Below are 20,743 nucleotides of genomic sequence, written 5' to 3'. Positions count from 1 at the left end.
ACATTTCAACCAGTAGTAGAACTAGAGCTGACACATTTTGCACCGGTCACTCCTGACTTAGTGGAGGATGTTATCTCTGGTCTGAGCTCAAGTACCTGTTGCCTGGATGAACTGCCAACCAGATTTTTGAAGTCTGTGCTGAGCAGTTTATCCCAACAACTCACGTGTCTAGTTAACACCTCCCTCCAGACTGGAGTTTTTCCAAAGGCCCTAAAAACAGCTGTCATTAAGCCACTGCTGAAGAAGAGTGGTCTTGATGCAACAGAAATGAACAATTATCGGCCTATTTCAAATCTGCCCTTTATAGGAAAAGTCTTGGAGAAAGTGGTTTACAGCCAGCTTACGGACTTTCTTATTGTAAATAATGTTTTTGACGTGTTCCAGTCGGGCTTCAGACCCTGTCACAGCACTGAGACAGCCTTGATCAAAGTGACAAATGACATCAGGCTAAATACAGATGCAGGCAAGGTCACAGTCTTAGTTCTGCTGGACCTGAGCGCTGCGTTTGACACAGTGGACCACGGGATCTTAGTAGAGAGGTTAAAAACCTGGGTGGGAATCTCTGGAAAGGCTCTCGAGTGGTTCAGATCCTACCTCGAGGAACGAACATATTATGTCGCCATCGGAAACTGCGTCTCAGACCTAATAGCATTGACTTGTGGTGTTCCCCAGGGGTCGATTCTGGGGCCCCTCTTGTTTAATTTGTACATGCTCCCGCTAGGCCAATTAATATCAGGTAACAATGTATCTTATCATAATTACGCAGATGATACGCAGATCTATGTTTCATTGACAGTGGGTGAAAATGGGCCTATAGATTCACTGTGTCATTGCATCAAACAGATTAGTGCGTGGATGCAAAATAACTTCCTCCAGCTGAATACAGATAAAACTGAGATAATCGTCTTTGGCCCACAAAAACACCGAGAGGTTGTCATTGGTCATCTTGAAGCTCTTTCACTGGCACCCAAAAGTCAAGTTAGAAATCTCGGGGTAATCATGGACTCAGACCTGAATCTGAACAATCATATCAAGTCCATTACATCAGCGGCCTATTACCACCTAAAAAACATTGCCAAAATAAAAAACATAGTGTCCAAACCAGACTTGGAGAGACTAATTCATGCTTTTGTCTCTAGCCGGTTAGACTATTGTAACGGTCTGTTCACTGGCCTCTCTAAACGAGCTGTTAGACAACTGCAGTACATCCAAAATGCTGCGGCTCGAGTCCTGACCAAAAGCAGGAAATACGACCACATTAGTCCAGTGCTCCGGTCTCTGCACTGGCTTCCTGTTGCTCAGAGAATAGAGTTTAAAACAGCTCTGCTTGTGTATAAGTCCCTTCATTGTCAAGCACCTAAGTACATCTCTGACATGTTACACCTGTATGAACCACCTCGGGCCCTGAGATCGTCAGGGAGGGGTCTCCTGGTGGTTCCCAGAGTCAATAACAAACATGGTCAGGCTGCATTTCAGGTTTATGCAGCAAAAGTCTGGAACAGCCTCAATGAGGATCTGAGACAGGCCTCAACCCTGAGCATTTTTAAGTCCAGGCTGAAAGGACACCTTTTTACTGCTGCCTATGGAGGTTGAAATGTTAATGTAATTGTAACTAATGATTTGTTTTCTTGATTTTCATTGTGTTTTTGATGCTTTTTATTGTGTTTTTAATGCTTTTTATTCTATTTTTGCTCTGTTTGGTGTTACTGTGAGGCACATTGAGTTGTCAAGTACATGAAATGTGCCATATAAATAAACTTGCCTTGCCTTGCCTTGCCTACTTTATTCAGCTGAAGCCAGTGGCAGCAGCAAAACACCTCCATATTTTACAGTCGGTATGATGTACCTTTTCATGATGAAAAGGTGCAATATGGTAAAAATATACGGGTCAGGTTGGCCCACAATGGCAGTGCGGCTCAGTCGGCGCGGCTCACTACTAACACCTGAACACAATTTTGTTGTACGGTTGTACAATGACAAATAAAGCACTTAATTACTTTAAAAAAAAACAGCCCACCGGTTTTTCCATACTGAGATATGTTCATACCTGACGAGTTGATGCGCACCTGTCTGGTCTTTGTGCTTGTTGCGCTCAGTCACGCAAAAAGACCAAAGATGTTGTTAGCATTTAGCCTCTCCTCCTCTCCTCTATGGAGACAAACGGGCGTGAAGTTAGAAGTGACCAAACAAGTTTTCCCTATTTAAATACAGTTACGTGAGTGTTTACACGATCCAAGTATAGTTACAGAAAATTAAACATGTCGATTTTCTAAGTGGATAAAAAGGGGAACTGTGTTGTAAAGCGTAATAATAAATTCTCAAAATGATTTCTCTCAGTCCTGTGAAGAGACAAACTTGAATGACATTTAAATAAAAAAGAAGTAAACTAGGGTCTTCTCTGGGGCCAGGACTCTCCTGAAACATCAGAAAGCTAAATTATTTTCTTCCTTGCATTACAAATCAAACCATAAAATGCACAACAACACGAGCACCACTAGTGTGTTTCAAACAGGAAATATCTGACTTGACCTAACTTCACTCGAACGTTCAAAATCAGCTTCAACTTTCTCTCTTTTTAGGCGTTACATGCAGATATTACAGATAAGGCTGAAACGATTAATCGATTAATCGGCGACTAATCGATTATTGAAAGAGTCGACAACTATTTTAGTAATCGATTAATCGGTTTCTGGTTCACACAGACTAAAGTGGAGCAAAAATGACATAAAAAAATTAGCAATTTTGATGAAAACCTACTTCAATTTTATATTTAGGGTCTGTAGTGTTTTGTACATTGTAAATTTCATGAATAGTTCCTTCAAAAAACATTTCCCTTTAGTTTACTCCATCAACACATCCTCAAACAGCACCACTTAAGCTATAATGTGATAAAAAAAAATGGAAAAAATAACATTTTCCACACCATTCAGAGCCAAGCGATTAATCGATTAATCGTAAAAATATTCGACAGATTAATCGACTACAAAATAATCGTTAGTTGCAGCCCTAATTACAGATTGTAATAAGTGACCAAAAAGTAACTTACATTTTTGTATTGTTTTTAACCATTTATAGTATTGTGTAATTTGCCTATTGTTTATTCCGTGTGCAGCACTTTGGGGCAGTTTGTAATTGTGCAATAGGAATATTCTTGAGCTTCAATAAAAGTTTGTCTAATAAGATTTAAATGTGGTTGAGGCAGCAGCACATATTTCTTCTGTACATTGTCCTGTGTCGACAAAAATCACACATTAAAACACATTTGTACCCAGAACAAAAATGATTCAAGTCTGTACGTAGTTGCTTTATCCTTAAAAAAGATCATGCGTGGGTGCTGCTCTCATCACTTGTCCCGGAGTCTGACGCATATGAGCTGATTTTATTTTCTGTCGTTTCCAGTGAACTGCTGACCAAAGACTACAGCGAGACGCACTACCTCGAGGACGGCACTCGCGTCACCGCCGCTCCGGAACATGTCGTGAGTGCAACTCGCGCTCACTTCCTCTAAATCTAAACCCCAAAACCACAGTCGTGAAGTGTTGAAACTAAAGCCTAGGAAATGTGCTGTCCATGTGATTCCCAGGACAACTGCTATTACCAGGGGCAGATCGCCGGGGACAGAGCGTCGTCGGCGAGCATCAGCACATGTGACGGGCTCAGGTAGCAAAACACATGCATTAATGACGAGAGCTCTTGAGTCGTCATCTGCAACACAAAAATGGAAATGTGGTTTGTACTACAGTTCAAATTGTGAAATAGAAATGCTGGGGCCCCATAAAGACTGTTTTAGATGTTTGTTATCCATGATGTTCCCACTTGACCTCTTTAACCTCTTAACCCCCCCGCCTAAACCAAGAGCATTTTCTCCAGTTCAGCTTTAACAAAATCTAAAAGCTTCTTACAGCCTGTAGATACAGACGGCATTGCGTCATAGAAGGGGGCGTGGCCTCGTCGGGAGGGAAACAGAATCTCTTGTCTTTCTTTTTTTTTTTTTTATTTATTTATTTGAGCAGGGACAGTGTACAATATACATTAACCTCAAAGGGAGAGATGCATTGTACCAGGTTATAGCACTTGTGCTAATTTCCACCTGTAGTCCCTGGGCAGACTGATGTCAACAAAGTCATAAAAATACTAATACAGAAATAATACATTTCCCCCAAAACAGCATTAAAATCAACACACGCTTCATTCATTCAAAGCATTAGATTGCACGCTCTTGCATACTCACCAATTACAGGACATTATGGGAACAAGTTTGTTTTAAAATAAGCCATTTTTTAGCCTGGTGTGAAAAAGTGTTAAAATTTACACATGTGGTCAGCTCTGTTGGCAACATATTCCACTGTTTGATGGCCACACTGGAGAAAGCGGAGTGCGGATTTACACTGGGGGGTCTTACACTCGCCCCGAACAGTCGACCGAGTGGCTCGAGATGACATTTCTGAGCTCAGTGAAATAAACTTTTTTAATGGAGGAGCTGCTGTACCATTAATTATCTTGAACAACAGACAGAGATTTGAATATATGATTATGTTTTCAAAACTTAATATACTATGTTTTTTAAGAATATGACAGTGATGATATAAGCGAGATTTTTTGTCATGAACTTTAAGAGAACTTTTGTACAATGACTCCAGGGGCCTTAATGCTGTTTTACAGGCCTGCGACCAACTTGTCATACAGTAGCGAAAGTGCGGGATTATCATCGCATTTAGATAAAGATTAGAAGCATCTATAGTCAAAGAGTTTCTAATATATCTAAAATTCGCTATGTTAAATTTCAACGTATTGGTTAATTTTTTTATATGTTTTTTGAAATTTAAATTTCAAGAATGACTCCTAAATATTTAATTTGGTCTACATTTGAGATTTCCTGACCTTCAATGGTGATTTTTGGTCCAGTCTCACATAGTGAGGATTTACAGCGATTTGTGAAAAACATAGAAACCGTTTTGTCGATATTCAAGGTTAAATGAGAGTTTTTCAACCAAATAGAAATGTTTTTCATTTCCTCGGTTAACTTTTGGGTAACCTCTTTAACAGTTTTCCCATGAATATACACCACAGTGTCATCAGCATACATTATCATTTTGGCATTTATACAAACAGATGGAAAATCATTAATATAAAGAGAAAACAGCAAGGGCCCTAATATAGAACCCTGCGGCACTCCCATAGTGCATGCTCGTAAGGGACATGATACATTATTTACTGATACACACTGTTGCCTTGCACTGAGGTAAGATTGAATCCATTTTATTGTACTTGTGCTTATGGAGAAATGTGTTAACTTATCTATCAGTAGTTCATGATTTACTGTATCAAAGGCCTTACGCAAGTCAAGAAAGATCGCCCCTACAACTCCTCCACTATCCAGACTGGACTTTATTTCCTCTATTAAGTAGCAGCATGCAGTCTCCGTTATCGTATCGTTTTCTGAAACCAAACTGGAGAGGATGTAATGCAGCAGTGTAATCAAGATGTTCCACAAGCTGCGCTGCAACAACTTTTTCGAAGATTTTGGAGATAGTAGGAAGGATGCTTATAGGTCGATAGTTAGAGACCTGGAGCTTGTCTCCTGACTTGTGTATAGGCTTTACCATAGCTGTTTTCAGCACTGTAGGAAAAATACTCTCATTTATAGACTGATTTATGACTTTAGTTAGCACTGGGGTTAAAATGTCCTTGTACTCTTTTAAAAACACAGTGTCAATGGCAAAAATATCTTTAGATTTACTATTATTTAAGTGCAATATTACTTTCAAAACTGCACCTTCATCTACATTTGATAATTTAAGGAACGACTCATCACAATTGAAATTATATACACAATTTGGTTTCGGGAACGTATCTGCCAGATCCCGCACGGAATTTAAAAAATAATCATTAAAATGTATTGCCACCTCTGTATTGTCATTTTGAGTAGTTCCATTTATTTTAAGTTGTACATGGTCACAATTTGTTTTTTCTTTCCCAAGTAATTTATCCATGCTTTTCCAAAGAAGTTTACTATTATCTTTTGCATCTTTAATCAAATTTAGATAAAACTTTGCCTTGGCTTTTCTAAGCTGCATGGTAACCTTGTTCCTTAGGCTTTTATATACATAATGATCAGTGGTCAATTTTGATTTAAGAAAGGTTTTAAGAGCCAGGTCTCTCTGCTTCATTAGATCCCACAGGGGGCTACTAAACCATGGCAGTTTCTTTTTGTTAGTTTTGTTTCTCTTTAATTCTGTATATTTGGCAACAGTCTCCTGTAAAGTTACAGTAATATTACTGCATGTATACTCACAGCCTTTACTGTCAACTTTGCACTCCCAATCTATTTCATTTAAATCATTCATCAGTGCTATCCGATTTCTCTTAGGAACATGGAGAATTTTGTTTTGACTATTTGTTTGCCGTTTGTCCCTGTACCTGGATTTATTCATTTTTCTAGCAACTAGAGTGAGGTTGTGATCCGACAAACCTGTTATTAAGTTGTATGTTTTGGTAACCCTATCTGGTTTATTTGTAAATATTAAATCAATCAAGGTTTGGGAGTTTTTTGTTAGTCTAGTTGGCCTGTTTATCATTTGAGTCATTTGTACTGAGTTTGTGATATCCTTAAGTTTTTTATTTTTTATTTTGTCAAGCCAATTGATATTCAGATCGCCCATTAACAGAGTTTCCTTTCTTTCATATTTTTTAAGTGTTTCAGCTAAGCCAGAAAAAAAAAAATCATTTGCCGCATTTGGTGGTCGATATACAGCAAGTAAAATGAATGACATTTGTGCTGAAAGGGTTATAGTAACACCGACGCACTCCAAAGTTTTCACTGGGATGTCAATTTGATGACTAGTGAAGCAGTCTTTCCATAGACTTTTTTGTTGCATTGTCACTAGGGATGCACCGATCCGAAATTGGTATCAGATATCTACGCCGATACTGGAAAAACTACAATATCGGGCAACAGCTACAAATATCCGATACTGAACAGATAGCCTACCAGTTTTGGCGCTCAAAAAACACAACTTTTCTAAATCTCAGTGAATATATCACCGCGCAAAATGCCGCTCTAGCAATAGCATGCTAAAGCTAGCGGGTGCATGCTAATGCTATCAAAAACTAATCAAGGCTGGGCCAGAAACTATGATAGAAATACCTAAAGAAGCCAAATACAATAAAATAACCACTGCTGAAGTCAAGGGTTTGTATTTTAGTTTAAGAAATAACTGATCTAACATACTTGTAATGATCAGATCACTTCATGTGAAAATATGAATGTAGTATGCCCAAGGATCATTAGTGTAGAAAAGTCCAGTGATCCTTGGTTAATGTTCTTTCATTAGTTTATAAGAAGATATAATTGATCTGTCACATCATGACAATAAAATATGATTTTAATAATAATGAAGTCAATTGCTTGATATGGCGGGGTATATCCAACGAGGACAGGTCACCAAGGAGGGCTAAATTGGACTGATTGGTATAATCAAACCCACCATTTTGGACAACCTGTTTATTATATACCAAAAACTTTGAACTAATGGACATTTCCAGAGTGCATGATAATAATCGTCTTTGTCGTTTGGGCAATTTGAACAGGCATCACAATTAGTAAAGCCCATTAGAAATAGTTTAGATGTAGTATTATGAGCCCTGTGCAGAACTTTATATCGTATTAACTGAATTTTGGTGTTGCAGGAAAACAAGAAGGTGTTTTTACATACTTCTTGCCAGTCAATATTAAGAGGTGTGTTTCCGTCAATTAGTATCGGTAAATATCGGATATCTGCAGATATCAGCATTATTATTAGTATTGGTAGTGAAAAAGCTGGATCAGAGCATCTCTAATTGTTTTTGTCAAATGTTTTGGTCTGGATTTTGTAGGGTTTTTTTATTGTCATGTTTTTGTCATCCCCCCCTCTTTTGCGGCTTTTTTGCTTTTTCATCACTTTTTAATCGCGCTTTTGTCACTTGTTTCTTGTGTTTCTGTGTCTCTTTTTTTCCGTTTTTTCATCTTTTTTTTTGGTTGGATTTTCGTCCTTGTTTTCGTCGCTGTTACTTTGTTCGAGAAGCTTTTAGATTTGAGAAACTGGAGCAAATGTACTTGGTTCAGGTGGGGGTTCAGAGGGTAGCATATCGTACTTGGGGTGAAATGTGAAATATTTTCGGGAGCTCCACCTTAAAAGCCATGGCAGGGACTATCTCTAGAACAACAGGAGTCCAGGAGAAGTTTGGATAAATGGCCTTATTTTGCCCCCCAGAGGGTACTTCCGGACGTCAGCTCAGCGCTACCTGATCGAGCCGCTGACCTCGGAGCCGGAGGGGGATCACGCGGTGGTCCCTGTCCCTGAGGAGGAGAGCTCTGAGTCCACCCCGGCCGTGTGCGGAGTCACCAACACCTCGTGGAGCGACGACTACGAGCCGCCGACGGGACGCAGCCGCTCCCGAGCCTCTGTGAGTGCCGGGAAAACACTTAAAAGCATGCACTGGTTTTATATAGCGCTTTTCTGGACACTCAAAGACGCTTTACATTGCACTTCACTGTCATTCAAAAGAAACCGGAGATAAACCAATGAAAATATACAGGAAAATTAAATGTTAGCTCTGTAACTGTTGATCTGACTTTATTTGTCAGATCGCATTCACATGGTGTAGTTGCAGCACTTGCCTGCAGGAGGCAGTGTGTCAATGTTGGATAAAAACACTGAAGTAGACAATAATAATGGGGTCAACTTTGGTGAACTGAGTGATCAATTTAGAATAAAGTTTAGTGCTCGCCATTTGGATAGCGAGCTGGTTGCAGGATCCTAGATACTGAACTCTATATCACAACAGGAGTTTCCTCACAGGATTAGGGTTATAACAATTAAACAAACAAAAACACAATGCCATGTCCAAGCAAATACAATGTCCAAACAGATGTAGTGTCTAAATAAGCAGTCAGCAGCATACACACAATTACTTCCTGTCATCCAGTATGGGGTCCTCATTCGGTGGGCTGTGACAATATGGGAATTTGCCTGATAGTTGCCTCACAGAGCGGCTCAATGCTACACATTTACAAACAGTCACAATTTTGAATCTAATAAACTGTATGCATGTATAACTATGTGTCCAGGGATTCTCCATTGTGCAGCAGCAGAAATACCTGGAGCTCTACCTTGTGGCTGATCACAGAGAGGTAAGACAAGCAATGTAGCATCAAATAAACTTTTAAAGAGGGGGTATTATGTTTTTTTCACTCACATAGCACCAGTCTAGAGGACACTACAAAGATGACGAAACCTTCTGTTGGTCTGTAAATGCAGTAAATTAGAATAACTGCCTTGTATAAAATTGCACTCTCAAAATGGCTGTAGCGAAAGTCTTGAAATCGGCCTCTGTCTCTTTAAGAACCTCTGACCCTTTCAGACACGCCCCCTCCACACGCTGTCTGTGGCATCAGTGGGGAGGGGGTTCTACTGAGGGGCAGTGGTTGGTTACTCGGCTGGTGACGAAAGCTCGGAGGCGTCTCCAGGAGGTGGGGGCGTTCCTAGGAGGACTCAGGCAAACCTATCCCTAAAATGGCCGCCATCAGAGTTTTTACAGATTACTCAAAAATACGTGAATGTGCCAAGGCAACACTTCAGGCATGTTTTTAATGAGTGGAGTTGTTTTGTTTCAGTTCAGGAAAATGAAGCAAGACATGACGGAGCTGAGAAAGAGGATGTTTGAAGTGGTCAACTTTGTCAACATGGTGAGTCAAACCCCAGTCAAAAGTTATAAAGAGCAACGTGGCATGGACTTTTCAGAAAGTGGTCATCGGATGGGTTGCTCTTGGTGCACTGCCTGACCAAAAACGGTCACACACTCTTACATTTTGTCGCCTTTAGCTTTGAATACAGCTTCTGCCGTGTCAAAGGATCCAGAGTTGCATTGATTTTTTCACTGAGATCCTCAATGGTTGATGGGTTAAGATCTGGACTCTGTGGTGGACAATCCATCTCATGCTCCTTGATCCACTCTTTCACAATGTCAGCCCCAGGAATCGTGGCTTTGGGTGTGTTGAGTGAGAGGCTTGCGAAGTGTGTCTAAAAGAATTGGGATAGAAAAACACAGCCAAAACTATAAGATGCTATTAGGGTCAAGAAAACGAAGAAAAAGGCTTTGTGCATGTGCGCTAGAGAAACACACATAAATATAAAAGGCTAAAGTCCAATCATGCCTACGGGGCCAAACTGGCTCGGGCTGGCCCTGGATCAGACACGTCGCCCTGACGCTCTGCAGACTCCTCTTCAGAAGCAGTTATGCGTTCACAAACTTTTTAAATAGATTAAACTCTTTCTCACAAATGTGAGACTGCGTGTTCTCGAGGCCGTGATGTGTCCTGGATTCCAGGTGCCTTTCATTGCCCTCAGCTGCTACCGCCTGGTCTCGCCGACAATCCATAATTGCTAGCCCTAATCCTAAAATGGCAGGTAACAGGTTAAACACACACCTATTGCCATCTTGGAATATGCCCATGACATCTTGGAAGAAGAAAATCCACTGATGGAACAACCTGGTCATTCACGATGTTGCTGAACTTAGACCTGACCAACTGCAGCAGCCCCAGATCAGAACAGTCACTTAAACCCGTCAGCATAGTGACTTTAAATGTGATGCTTTCAGGCGTACAAACCTCTGCGGACCTTCGTGGCTCTCGTGGGGCTGGAAGTGTGGTCCAGGGGAGACCTGATCTCCGTCACTCCACCGGCCGGGGCCAACCTCGACGCCTTCATGAAGTGGCGGAACACAGAGCTCGTCAAAATCAAGAAGCACGACAATGCACACCTCATCAGGTACTTTTCTGATATTTGAAAATGTTAACAATGTATTTTTCTTAAACTTTCACACTCGCCGTCCAATGCTGCGTGTGAAGAAAAAAAAACGATTTGGGGCAAGCTAGCGCCCTCTGCAGGTTTGAGCCATTATTCACATGGAGAGGTGAAAAAATTACTGCCATTCAAAGATGAATGGCACATCAGGGCAATAAAATGTAGATGGCACGATAGTGGCATTGGTGCGGTTACAGAGGCGCTATGAAGGAGGGCCGTTTGATTTTAATTGGGATTATTCTGCCCACACACCAAGAGTTCCCGTGGTCCATGGAGGCAAAGCGAACACTGTCCTGGAGGTGAAATGTCAAATGTCATTAAACCCCTCTGCTAGGGCCACGAGTGGGCCCGTTGGCCAGTCTGCCCTGGCCAGAGGGTGGGGGCTATTGTGTGTAGTCCGTCAAAATACCCCCAGGTGCATTAGACCTATACAGATCACGAGTAGACTATCATGCTGTAACACCTCTCGGTGTGTATTCGGGATTATTCTGCCCACACACAAAGAGTTCCCGTGGGGCCATGGAGGCGAAGGGAATGCTCTCCTGGCGGTGAGTTCCCTGGGTGTGGGAGACTCAGGTTTTGAGAAAATATGTCAAAGACCTATATGGATCACGTGTAAACGTGTGGTATTATTCTGCCCACAGGGGCAACAGTGTCGCAGTTAGTAGAGCGGGTCGTCTCATGATTGGAAGGTCGGGGGTTCGAATACTGGTTCCCATAAATGTACATGTTTGTCGCGTCCTTGGGCAAGACACTTCACCCACCTGGCCTCCAGTGTCTGCGTACATTGGTGTATGTAGAGTATGCTGGACAAGCAGAGACTCCGCAAGAATCAGGCTGATGTCCCTGAGATGAAGTCCATCCAAGCAAACAAATGGAGACGACACAACCGCCTTTCAAACAGACCATATCACCATTAATTACACAAATTAATATACTTACCTAGGGGCTACTGTCAAATGATAAATTCTCTGAGCAGATCAACACACATATCGCTCTGAATGCAGCATTCATGTACTCCTCAGAAACATGGTTAACAACAAACTTCAGATAAATCGAGTCCTGCTATACCACAACTCTCAAACTACTAGGAGTCAGATTACCTGCAATGACCTTATATATACAGACACATGATACCTGGATAAACCATGAGAAGGTCAAGACAGAAAGACCCCTACGAACTCCCAACAGAATAATGCACCAAATTACATCATTCACACCATGAATGAAGCCATAAGACAAAAGACCCCAATGGGACGATTAATCAAAGATCTCAGTTCTAAAAACAGCCCACAACAAACATCTTTCAAAGAACTACAAGACAAAGTCAAACTCTCAACCAGACGAAACTCGTATCAATCCAGACCTGTCCCCGAGTCCTGTTCTCGACTCCCAGTACCTACAAATGAAAACAGGTAGATGGTCAAAGACGCCTCTGGACTGAAGAACTGGTCCATGCGGTCTGGACATCCAGAGAGATCATATAATCTCTACTTGCCCTCTCACAAAACAATTGCGTGACCGACTGAATATTAAATTCAGTTCCCCAGCTGACCTGACCTTTTTCTGCTAAATAAAGATGCAGGGACATGCAGAGGGGCAAAGAGGCAACAGCCCATGGTCAAATATTAGCCTAATGATTCTAGCAAAGTGGGTTCAGAAAAATTGTATGTTAGTGTTTCTGAAGAGGGAAATGTTTTTTCATATTTTTCTGACATCTGCGAGGGCCGTCCGATGCTGCTTGCGGCTTTAATGTTTCATTGTTTTACTATTGGTGCAAATCCTGTTGTGATATTGGGCAAAAATGACTTGACTGATTGGGCGGCATGGTGGCTCAGTGGTTAGCAGTCATGCCTCATAGCAAGATTTTGTTTCCTCTGGGTACTCTGGTTTCCCCACGACTAAAATATGTACAATAGGGGCCGAGATTCCTCTGGAAATAAGAGCCCTCCTCTGAGCAGGACTTTCCTGCTATAATAAATGTCAAAATAAAATACAAATGAATTTAGCAAAAACACGACTCCAGGAATGTTTTGTGTTATGTTATGTTGGACTGACGGTATTAAAATGTTATGGCTAAAAAATCATTAATATCCTAGAAATGATTATTATTATTATTGTTTTCAGTGGGATTGACTTTGAAGGAGCCACGGTGGGACTGGCCTTCATCGGGACGCTCTGCTCGGGACACTCAGTCGGAGTGGTGCAGGTAAACAATGGTTTTAATGGTTTTCTCCACCTCATAAAATATTTGACTTTTCCAAAGATCACGCTGCAGCTTAGTCTTCACACGTTCTCTGCGTAGGATCATAATGACCGGGCGATCGCGGTGGGGGCGACTCTGGCTCATGAGATGGGACACAACCTGGGCATGGACCACGACGACTCCGGCGCCTGTGTGTGCTCCGGGGACAGCTGCATCATGGCCGCCTCGCTCAGGTCAGACACACTGGGGATTGGATTTGAATATGGGAAAATGCAGAGACAACACAGGAGTGAGAGAAGAGGATTTTCTCTATTTTTGGATATTTCGTTCAATTTGAAAAACAAAATATAAAATATTTTTTTTAGTTTATTTAGATTAGATCTAGATTAATTTGCCATATGCAGGTTAACACACAGCCAACAATGGGATGTACTTGGATGAGAAGAACCTGTCAACTCACTCTTATGAAGGTTAAGGTCCCGCTCCACTCTAACCGGGAAATACCTGAAAGGATAGGCAGAGGCAAGTTCTCAGTTTTGGTATATTTATTGCACAAGACGTGTCAGCAAGGAATGCATTGCAGTCATGGCGAGTGAGATGTGTGTCTTACAAAGGGAACATGTTGCTATCTTTAGGGGAATGTTTATCATTGGCTCATTATGTGTTCAAAAAGGAGTGATGGGAGTACCGGGCCGGAGCTGTGACCCTGGATCTTCCCTGGACACCTGCTCTCGGGTACAACCGAGACAGCTGCCATTTTGTGTTTTCTTGAAAGCGTCTCTTTACTTTGCAAAAAACAGACGCTCCATTTCTATATATATATACTAAATTACATGAAAGTGTCCCTTTAACAGAAAATATATCAGCACATGGGCTGTGTTCCAAATTATTTATTACATTTTTCTAAGATTTTCTAAATTGTCAACTCAAATGACAGTCAGCATCATGTTCAAGTCTTTAACTGTTAGAGGATCATTATTTAACTCATACTTTTCAATACATTTTAAAGCTTGTAATGGACTGAAAAGGGTCAGGGGAGGAGGGGGTCCACATCATGAGTTTCTCTCCTTTTATGCCCATAGCAGCCAGTGATGCAGAGGTATTCTTTACAGCAGGACATGGGGCGTTGTCATGATGAAGAAGGAAAACAATTTTGAAAAAATGAAAATTTTCTCTAATTATTCAAAAACTACTGTAACAAACGCTGAAATATAAATATAGCTTTCTACTAAATAAGGATACAAAGACATGGGGAGGAGCAAAGTGGTTCAACAGCCCATAAATACATGAATAACGGAGAATGCCAACTTGATGCTACATGTTAGCATCGGGCTAATGCTAACGGTTAGCTAGCGCTTGCTACAACTGCCGTTTTTTCACTTCTACTGAACAATCTTGACTTTATTTATGTGTATAAGTTGATATTCCACCAGAAAATGGCTAAAAAGAGTGGAAAATTGTGTTTCTCTGAAGATTCTATTTTCCCCCTCGGCGAAGCCACGCCCCCTTCTATGACGAGATGCCGTCTGTATCTATAGAAGACAGTGGTCAGTCAGAAAGTCCACATTTTTTTCAGAGGTCATTTTCACACATTCAGGGATCCTAATGGGGCCGACCAGCTCTCTCCCCATGATTCTGGCCCAAAACATGACTCCGCCCCCTCCTTACTGAGGTCACAGGCTTGTTGGGACATGGTGGCCATTCACCAACCATCCACTACTCCATCCAAATCAAATCAAAACAACTTTATTCATCCCGATGGGCAATTCTGTTCACTGCTCTCTGGCCAAAAAAAACTGTAAATGGAGACACATACGAGCATATACAGACATGAACTGTAAGTGCATTAGGACACAAGGGGACCAGTAAAAATGAGGGGGGAAAAAGAACAAGATAAACACTGCCTTCCTAGATGTTGTCATTTAAATTTCTGACAGCAGTCGGAATGAAGGACTTTGAATAAGCAGTTTCTTTTCTGTTGGGGGACGACATATCGCCTCCCGGAGGGCATCAGAGTAAAGTGCGACCGCAAGACATGATTTTGTTGATCCAAAATTGATCGAGTCTTTTGGAGGACTCTTTTCTTACATAGTGAGGCATCCATCTGACCATCCAGGGTTTCACGGCACTCACCAATGAACAAGACTGTTTGAAAATTAGTCTTCATGTATTTCTGGGCCACATGTATTTCTGAGCATTCGAATATCACTTTAGAGGAGGCCGGATAGACGTTTATGCACAACTGCAGCCTCTGGAGGGTCCTACACCTTGATGTTCGAGAGACTCCAGAGGCACCAGCAGCTTCAAATACCTGTTTGCTGCTTTGTAGCAGCTGTTCTCTTAATCTGATGTGTTTGTCTGTCAGAAACCGTCCATACTGTGCCTTTATCTTTAAATGTGCTATATCAATAAAGTGGATTGGATTGGATTATCTGCACAAACCCATGTGTGCTCAACTATTTCACGCTTTTCATCAGCAGAGAGATCCTTTTTCTTTACCATATTGCTTGAAAATGATGATCTGCTTAATAATGTGGAATGTCCTTTTTCTGTAGTTTTTCCCTTAACTGGGCTTAACCTGAGAACTAATCATCCCAGGTCTCTGAGATTAATGTCAGTGATTCAAAGAGCCCTGAGACACAATACCATCCATTTTTACCTTTTTGACACTGAAATGCAATTTGCATAATAATTTGGAACGCAGTGTAATATGGACAATCTTGATACGGACACACTCAAATGTTAAAAAGTGCAAAGAAAGAGGGAAGAGGAAGGAAACATGTATAGCATACAAAAACACATACAGTGAAGTTAGAAGCGACCGAGCTCTTCCACGTTTCCCTATTTAAATATGGTATCGTGATCACTCAGAGTGTGCACAAACAGACAGGAAATGTGCAAACAGGTAAATTGTAGAAAAACTAGGTATCTTATGTCACGTGGTGGAGCTTGCTTCATTTAAGCTTGGTGGTGCACGTGCCATGCGTGTGCGCGCTCCCCAAACAGAGTGCATGTGTGTCATCATCACTTCCTGCTAAACTGAGGCTGCAGGCAAAGTTACACAAAAACACATGAAATCTGTGTGGCTCCTGCTGACGACCAGGCTGCTGCGGTGAGTGATAGATCCAGCGCAGCAGACAAATGTAAAATCAAATCTTAGTTTAGTTTTAGTTATGGTAGTTTAGTTTAGTAGTTCAACTGAGCAGCAAAAAAAACGAATATTTTCAACAGGTAAAGGAGTCAATTTGCACACTCAAAAGAAGTAGGTTGAACTCATGTGAAAATGCTGCAAGCTCCAGTCGAGACGTTTTTACATTTGGGTAAAAGCAATTGATTTTTACTCCGCTTTTTTTTTATTTACAACATTAAACCAAATGAATCTGTTGTGTTTCTCTGCAGCTGGAACGTGCCGCGGAGCTTCAGCAGCTGCAGTGGGAACCACTACGAGAAATACCTCCTGGGGCGCAGCCCGAGCTGCCTCCTGGACAAACCGCACTACCTGAGCCTGGTGGCGCCCCCTGTCTGCGGGAACGGCTTCAAGGAGGAGGGAGAGCAGTGCGACTGTGGCACCGTGGAGGTCAGACGCACTGATACATCGGGCTGATTATGTTATAGGAGGCAGATCACCAGCGCAGTTCTTTACACTTACATTCTTTTACCAGTGGTGGAAGAAGTACTACACTTTCTTACTTGAGTAAAAGTCCAGACAAAAGATGAACAAATTTCCACCACTAACTTTTACAACCTAAAATTTTCACACAGAGAGTAATGTTTTTTAATTTAATGTGGCAGGAAATGCTTACTTTATCCCATTCTATCTAGTTGTGCCATTGTGACCTTGACACTACCTTATGTTTCCAAAGTATGTCAAGCCAAATACCACGTTTCCTTCACCGATTATCAGTGATGAGAGCATTCTTCTGCACTTCACCGAAATGTGGACAAGTCTAAACCTGCCTCTCACCCAAAACAGACCCAGGAGACACTTTGGAGACCTCGCACTTTCTCACTCTGCACTTTACACCTGCAAATTCCAAGTACAAGTGCAAATCTGCCTGTTGTTATTCATATTCAATACATGCCATAAAAAGATGCTGCAGGCGAAACCTTTCCCTTTGTTTCAGTCTTTAATATTTACATTTTGGCCATTTTTACATAGAAAATGCTAATTTTTTTTTTATATGAAAATGTACACTGATCAAAAACGTGCAGTACATTCTCTCCTTTCATGCATGTCATTCATCTACAGCAGGAGTTTCTCATGCAGCGTCTGGGCTTTAATGTGGTTTTATGTTTTGTTGTGACAGGAGTGCACAAACCGCTGCTGTAACGCCTCCACGTGTCAGCTCAGCGAGGGGTCGCAGTGCGGCGAGGGGGAGTGCTGCGAGGACTGTAAGGTACAAATACTACAAGGATTTACGCTTATGAACAGGAGTATAAAGACTTCCATATTTCTAGCGCAGAACTCTGAGTCACTCATGGTCCTTATGTGCAGTATAGATACAGACGGCATCTTTGGAATTGCCCATAGGGTATGATATGGTCATGTTCAAAGCAGCCAGAGAGAAAGTGACAAAAAATAAACTTTCTCCTATTTCTCCATCATTGCTTTAAAAGGAATAGGCCACCGTTTTTACATACTGAGATATGTTCTTACCTTAGCTTTGACGAGTTCTTTAGGACCTGTCTGATCTTCACCCGTGCCCTCAGTCACGTAAACACAGTGCAGACGGTGTTAGCATTTAGCCTCTCCCCCTCTCCACTATAGCTCCAAAACAGGTCAAGATAGAAGCTACCAAGCTCTTCCACGTTTTCCCCGTACCAGGAGTAGTTCGAAATCCGCGCAGTAAGCTTCACTTTACTGTGCGGATGCCAAACTACTCCTGGTATTTTTACGCCTTACAATATAGTCCCCCCTTTTATCCGCTTAGAAAATCCACATTGTTTAATTTTGTGTAATTATACTTTGTAGTGGAACACTTCACGTAACCATATTTAAATAGGAAAAACGTGGAAGAGCTTGGTAGCTTCTATCTTGACCTGTTTTGGAGCTATAGAGGAGAGAGGGAGAGGCTAAATGCTAACGCCGTCTGCGCTGTGTTTACGTGACTGAAGGCACGGGTGAAGATCAGACAGGTCCTAAAGAACTCGTCAAAGCTAAGGTAAGAACATATCTCAGTATGTAAAAACGGTGGTCTATTCCTTTAAAGGGGCTAGACACAAGTTTGTCATTTTATGCTCACTACTGCCACCTCAGGTCATACGTGTAACTGCAGCTTCTGTATTAAACTCGTGCATGACGGCACTTCAGACCCGAATTAACACCTTTTTGAGTGACAGTGCAGGATTTTAGAGGCAGTTGTGGTGAACAGGCCTGGGCTCATTCTACACATTTGGACATTGCTGGAACATGTAGAGGAGGGAAATACATAATTTTAACATTTTTAAACTCTGTATAGTCCCTTTAACACATGCTGAAATATGAATATATGTTTCTACTAAATAAAGAGACAAGAGAGGAGCGAAGTGGCTCAACAGCCCATAAATACTTCAAAAACGGACAATGCTAATCAGGAAGCTAACATTAGCTTCATGCTACATATGCTAACGTTAGCAACAAGTGCAGTTTTTCGCTTCTACTGAACAGATTGCTGTGAAAACACATCCATATGGACCCGATTTTGGCTTGACTTTATTTATGAGTGATACTGTATGTGTATGGTCTGACAGAAAAGGACTAAAAAGAGTGAAAAGGTGTGATTCCCTTGAGAGGTTTCTTCCCCCTCGGCTACAGGGTTGCCAGGTCTCGGCAGCCAAACCCGCCCAAAAATATGATGCATGCGTTCCCTGTGTCTGCTCCGGTTTCCCTTCCCACTTAAAAACATGGGTATGAGTGTAGGATGATGGATAGAAACTATAGATCTGCACTGTAAGCATGACATTTGTGAAAGAAAAACAGACCATAATGAAGCGCATTTTCCTCCAGCGTGAACCAAGAAGTCAGAGGCCTCGCTTTGAACTCCGACTGAGACGAGCTTCGAATGAACTCAAGTGAACAATCAGGATACACTGAGGGTCTTTGACAGCTAATGTAGAAACGCATTTAGGAAACAGTTGATAGATTTCCCTCAACTACCTCCGACTTCCACAGTTTGAAGGGAATAGTTCAGGTGGTGCAGCTTTAACTTGTACTGTCCCAAGTAAATACGATTCAGCAAATGTAAATACATACACAGAGCGCTACTAAACATTTATAAAACAAAGCAACAAACTACCCATTTCATATTTTGCTAATAATGTTGTATTTCTCTTGTTTTCCTTGTCTCAGATCCTGCCCCGTTCGCGTGAGTGCCGGCGGAGGCAGGACGAGTGCGACTTGGCCGAGTACTGCGACGGAACCAACACGGCGTGTCCGGAGGACGTGTTCGCGGTGAACGGAGCGCCCTGCGACAGAGGCCTGGGATACTGCTACAACGGACAGTGCCCCCAGAGGTCCCAGCAGTGCCAGAAGATGTACGGCCCAGGTCAGGACTTCACCAGCACGCAATTTACCAATGATATGATATTGTCCACAGTCCTTTGCTCAAAAGTTCCCCCGTTTGCTTTTGAATATTGCAATTTCCCTTCATTCCTCTGTTTGATGGAATGTTTGCGACTCAGACTTTTCAGGGCGATATTACGAAGCTGGTTGAATTTAACCCGGTTTATTTCATGACAAACCCAGATTTGGAGCTTCTGGATAAGTGGTTGCTACAAAGCGCGTTATCAGCCAGTTTAGACCCGTCTTCTTATCTAAGCTGGAACTGAACCTGCTCCAGAGCAGGTTATGCACTAAAGGCATGTTTCCATGGAGATCTACCCTGCTAAAAAGTTATCCAGCTTTGTAGTACGGCAACCTCTAGTACAGGGGTGGCAAACTAGTCAGAGACCAAGAGCCGAAATTTTCAACCTTGATCCTGTGAAGAGCCACAAAGGCACCAACCATTAGCGAGATCCCGGGGCGGTAGTTTATTGTGATTAAATAGTATAATGTGACTGTTGGTTTTACTCCTCACCAAGATTTAAAATAAATATATATTAAATAAACTGACATTTTGTTCTGCTCTGACTGGGACAGAATTAGATTTTTTTTTTTTTTTAATGCTGGGGTGTGTTTGTAAGTGGGGCCCTGCCCACTGAGCCCCCTTCTCTGATCCGCCCCTGGCCCGTGCGCTCAGTGCAGCTCGGTCTTGACTGGACTGTGCAGAGAAGGCACTCTAGGCTGCACAAAGTTCATAAACTTTAACCAGGAGCCTCTGGACGTCTGAGAGTCTGTTTTATGTTGCATTTGTTACAGTTTCAGTCACATGTGGAAGAAAAATCATGACTTTGCGTATTTCCGCAATACGCGATGCAGCGCTTTGCATCGTATGTTTCGTTAGAGCTCCGCTTTTTTCCATTTCCTAATTTTGATCTTTTTCTGTGAATATGAGGCCAAATTACATCAAATAAAGAGTAGCTGATCAGAAATATGAAAAGCACAGAAGCTGATCCCAGAGCCACGATCTGCCTGCCTGTTGTTTAACCTACATCCTGCTGCATGGGCACCTTTTCATGCCGCCTCGAAAACAAGGATGATACTGACTCTCATTCATGTAGAGATGGAAACAGGGTCTGTAGGAGCATAGTTGGATTTTTGGTCAAGATTCGT

General features: G+C 41.8%; 1 protein-coding gene across 1 annotated transcript in view; it reads left to right on the top strand.

Annotated features, from left to right (window-relative positions):
- Positions 1-20,743, top strand: part of LOC306971342 (zinc metalloproteinase-disintegrin-like jararhagin) — a 46,430-nt gene that overhangs the window by 17,508 nt on the left and 8,179 nt on the right. The window contains exons 5-15 of the mRNA XM_079567582.1: positions 3,400-3,478; positions 3,584-3,660; positions 8,253-8,445; positions 9,110-9,172; positions 9,656-9,727; positions 10,642-10,811; positions 12,975-13,056; positions 13,153-13,286; positions 16,453-16,630; positions 17,361-17,450; positions 19,382-19,577. Of these exons, the coding sequence (XP_079423708.1) occupies positions 3,400-3,478; positions 3,584-3,660; positions 8,253-8,445; positions 9,110-9,172; positions 9,656-9,727; positions 10,642-10,811; positions 12,975-13,056; positions 13,153-13,286; positions 16,453-16,630; positions 17,361-17,450; positions 19,382-19,577 (1,334 nt within the window). The remainder of the gene's footprint in view (positions 1-3,399; positions 3,479-3,583; positions 3,661-8,252; positions 8,446-9,109; positions 9,173-9,655; positions 9,728-10,641; positions 10,812-12,974; positions 13,057-13,152; positions 13,287-16,452; positions 16,631-17,360; positions 17,451-19,381; positions 19,578-20,743) is intronic.

Source organism: Gobius niger (genome assembly GCF_951799975.1).
Source record: "Gobius niger genome assembly, chromosome: 1".
Classification (NCBI taxonomy): domain Eukaryota; kingdom Metazoa; phylum Chordata; class Actinopteri; order Gobiiformes; family Gobiidae; genus Gobius; species Gobius niger.
The sequence above is the reverse complement of the archived record's forward strand: the minus strand, read 5'-3'. Positions and strand labels throughout refer to the sequence as shown.